Here is a 3,470-nt window from a genome sequence, read left to right on the forward strand (position 1 = left end):
ATATATATATATAAAACCCTGAGTTTGAATATCAAAGTTTGAATAATTAAATACTTGCATAAGAGCATACCAAATTTCTTTGCCAGTCCCTTAGCAAATAGCACTTTTGATTTTATTAGATATTATTAGATTGTTTTGAAAAGTATTAGGGCATTTTGCCAATAAATGCACATGGTAACAAAACCACCACATGCTCATGGTAACTATCTATCCTAGTTCTATAATACTAAATATCTGCCAAATATTGACAGATTCATAGATTCATAAATGTTAGGAACTCGAAGGGACCTCATGAGATCATCAGGTGCAGCCCTCCCGCACTTATGCAGGAAAGACTGCTGGGGTCAGATGACCCCAGCAAGGTGCGTGTCAAGTTGTGTTTTAAAGATCTCCAGGGTAGATGACTGTAGCACCTCTGGTGGGAGTCTGTTCCAGACCCTATGCACTCAAATCATAAAGAAGTTTCTCCTTATGTCCAATCCGAAGCGATCTTCAAGTAGTTTGTGTCCATTGTTTCTTGTCTTCCCCTGAGGTGCCTTGGTGAACAGATGCTCCCCCAGGCCATGATATACGCCCCTTATATACTTATATAGGCTGCCACCAAGTCCCCTCTAAGTTGTCTTTTCTCCAGAGTAAACAGTCCCCCATATCTTTTAGCCTCTCCTCATATGACCTTTTTTCTATACATCTTTAGATGTATAGATTTATAGAGATCTATCTTTCTATAGATCCTTTTTTTTTCTATACATCTGAGGAAATGCACAGTTCAGATCTTCAGCTGGTATAAACTGGTAGCTGGTATAAACTTCAGCTGGTAGTTTCAGTGCCATCTCTGGAGCTACTTCAATTTGCACCAAGGGCCTGTTGTCTATGGTCATATAACAGCAAGTGAAATATAATTCTCTGCCTGCTCTATGACTAATAAACATGCATTTTGATGAAAATGCAGGGAAGTAGAAAAGACTGTTATTTTTACAGTTCTCTTATGTTACTGTCAGAAATCTAATCTGAATTAAAGCCAGGTGATTACAGCCTGATGGAAAAATATAATTTTACCATAACATGTCTTCCCATCTCCTTGTAGACCTTTTGGGCATGGACCACAATTAAAGGAACCAAAGGTATTGTAGCAAAATACTCCAGGGAAACAAGGGTTGGATGCACATTCATCCGCATCTTCTTGGCAGTTTCTACCTAATTTGAAACACAGATGTTTACAGTTCATGCTACTTAACATTGGTTGCAAATTTATATAAATGAAGTAGATTTATATGGACAGTAAACTCCAAAACAAATTCTGTGTGTGTGTGTGTATAAGCACAAACTATATAAACTCTATGGGCCCAACATTAACAATTTTTCCATAGTATACTGAATATTTTCCTTATTCCAGAAATTGAAAGGGATAGAGATTTCTGAGCTACACTCTAGCAAAGTACTTAAGCATGTGCTTGTTTTCAAGCATAGCATATGAGTCATGCTCCTCTGTTTAACTCTATTGTTGAACTGAAGTCTCAGAAAGAAAATATATGAAATTTGCTTTTAACAGGTGTTATCTGTCTGAGCAAGGATCTACATTCTTTATTTATCAGAATGGAAAAGAAAAATGTTTTATTTGACACTTTGAATTTGACAAATAGAAAAAAAAGAACAGAAGATAAACAAAAATATATTTCCAAATGTTCTGCTGATCCTTTTTAAAGAGGGATAGGAGGGAGGTGATTCCAAACATAGCCACAGGTCTCACTCCATGGATTAACTGCAAGGCTAAAGAACACCTCTCCCTACAGAGGCATTGAGGGGCCTTGAACCATGGAATTTTAGCACCAGTTGAAATGCAATTGCTCTGCTCATTCAGGGGCTTCTGTGACTCCTAGGCTCTCTTAAATCCTTTCATTTCCTGTGTTTTTGATGCTCAGGTGATGAGTGTGCTGGTTTCAGGCCAAACTCTACCCTCAGTTACAATCATGCTATCCCACTGACTTCAGTGAGCTTCTGTAGGTTTAAATGAGGGAAGAATCCAGCACTTAATATTTGGAAAACACGACAGCAACTGAGGCAGAGAAGGAAATGCATATCTACTATTTATTGTCTTCAGTCTGAAGTAGCCTGCAAACAATTACTGGTGTAAAAACATTGTTTTGGAATTGTAAAATGAATCAACTAGGATGATAAGAGATAATAGTTCTAAAGATGCAAAGAAAATTAGAAATGGCAATTTACCACTAAATGAGTAAAATAATAATTTACCCTGTAGCTCAGGTGTGCATTCACAGTGATAGCTGTTTATTCCATCAACACATCTCCCAATACCACATGGATTAGATTTACAGTCATCAATGTTCACTTGGCACAGATCACCTTCGAACCCAGGCAGACACACGCACACATATTTCCCACTTCCAGGTGGGAAATTAATGTTTGTTACACATGAACCATCATTTAAGCAATCGCATGATTTCACATTGACCTAGAAGACAAACCAAATAAAGCTAATTATCACTTGGCAACTAGTAATGACTTTTGCCATGATATAATTTACTGGTTATGAATTAGTGGGGGTAATTTGACTGTCAATACCTCTATTATTACTTTAGTCTTAGCATTGCAGTCATCTGTCAAAGCAAGCGTAAATTTCTGTGGACTCTTTGCTGCAACTTTCCAGATAAGGAGTCCCGAGGGGGATAGGTTGGCACCATCAGGGCCAGAATCCAATGTGAAAAGGACAGCAGAACCTTCTGGATCTGAAGCCAAAAACTGGTACACAAAATTCTCCCCGTAAAAAGTTTGCAGCATACCTTGCATAGTTTGAAGTTGAGGAGGCTGGTTGTCTGCAAAAAAACAGACATTTAGTCTTTTTACAAATATGAAAAAGATAAGTCTCTATTAAAGAGTCTATTCCTTTATGATGAATACAATGGATTAATCTAAACTTCAATGACACTTAAATGGCACTGAAAAGAAAAAATCCTTTTATCATATTCATAACTTTATAGATTTCATAGACATTAGGGCTGGAAGGGACCTTGGAAGGTCATTGAGTCCAGCCCCCTGCCCGAGGGGCAAGAAGTCAGCTGGGGTCATAGGATCCCAGCAAGATAAGCATCCAATTTTCTCTTGAAGGCGTTCAAAGTAGGTGCTTGAACCACCTCCGATGGCAGGCTATTCCAGATCTCGGGGGCTCAGACAGTAAAAAAATTCTTCCTTATGTCCAGCCTGAAATGGTCTTGCAGGAGTTTATAACTATTCAATCTTGTTGTCCCTTGGGGCACTGTGGTGAACAAGTGTTCCCCCAGATCCTGGTAGTGACCCCCTGATAAACTTATAGAAGGCCATCAGATAATCCCGGAGCCTGCACTTTTCCAGGCTGAAGAGTCCCATAGCTCTCAGCCTGTTGTTGTAAGGTCTGTTTTCCTGACCTCTGATCATGCGTGTGGCTCTTCTCTGGATTCTCTCAAGCTTCTCCACAT

The 3,470-nt window shown here is 38.9% G+C and overlaps 1 protein-coding gene across 1 annotated transcript in view; it reads right to left on the reverse strand.

The window, feature by feature from the left end:
* VWDE (von Willebrand factor D and EGF domains) overlaps positions 1–3,470 on the reverse strand; it is a gene marked incomplete at its 5' end in the record, with an annotated part of 105,044 nt that overhangs the window by 36,241 nt on the left and 65,333 nt on the right. Inside the window, 3 exons of the mRNA XM_019507980.1 lie at positions 1,057–1,194; positions 2,251–2,470; positions 2,581–2,831. Coding sequence (XP_019363525.1) covers positions 1,057–1,194; positions 2,251–2,470; positions 2,581–2,831 — 609 coding nt within the window. The remainder of the gene's footprint in view (positions 1–1,056; positions 1,195–2,250; positions 2,471–2,580; positions 2,832–3,470) is intronic.

The sequence above is a fragment of the Gavialis gangeticus genome, unplaced genomic scaffold (genome assembly GCF_001723915.1).
Source record: "Gavialis gangeticus isolate Ggan-Ray unplaced genomic scaffold, GavGan_comp1, whole genome shotgun sequence".
Classification (NCBI taxonomy): domain Eukaryota; kingdom Metazoa; phylum Chordata; order Crocodylia; family Gavialidae; genus Gavialis; species Gavialis gangeticus.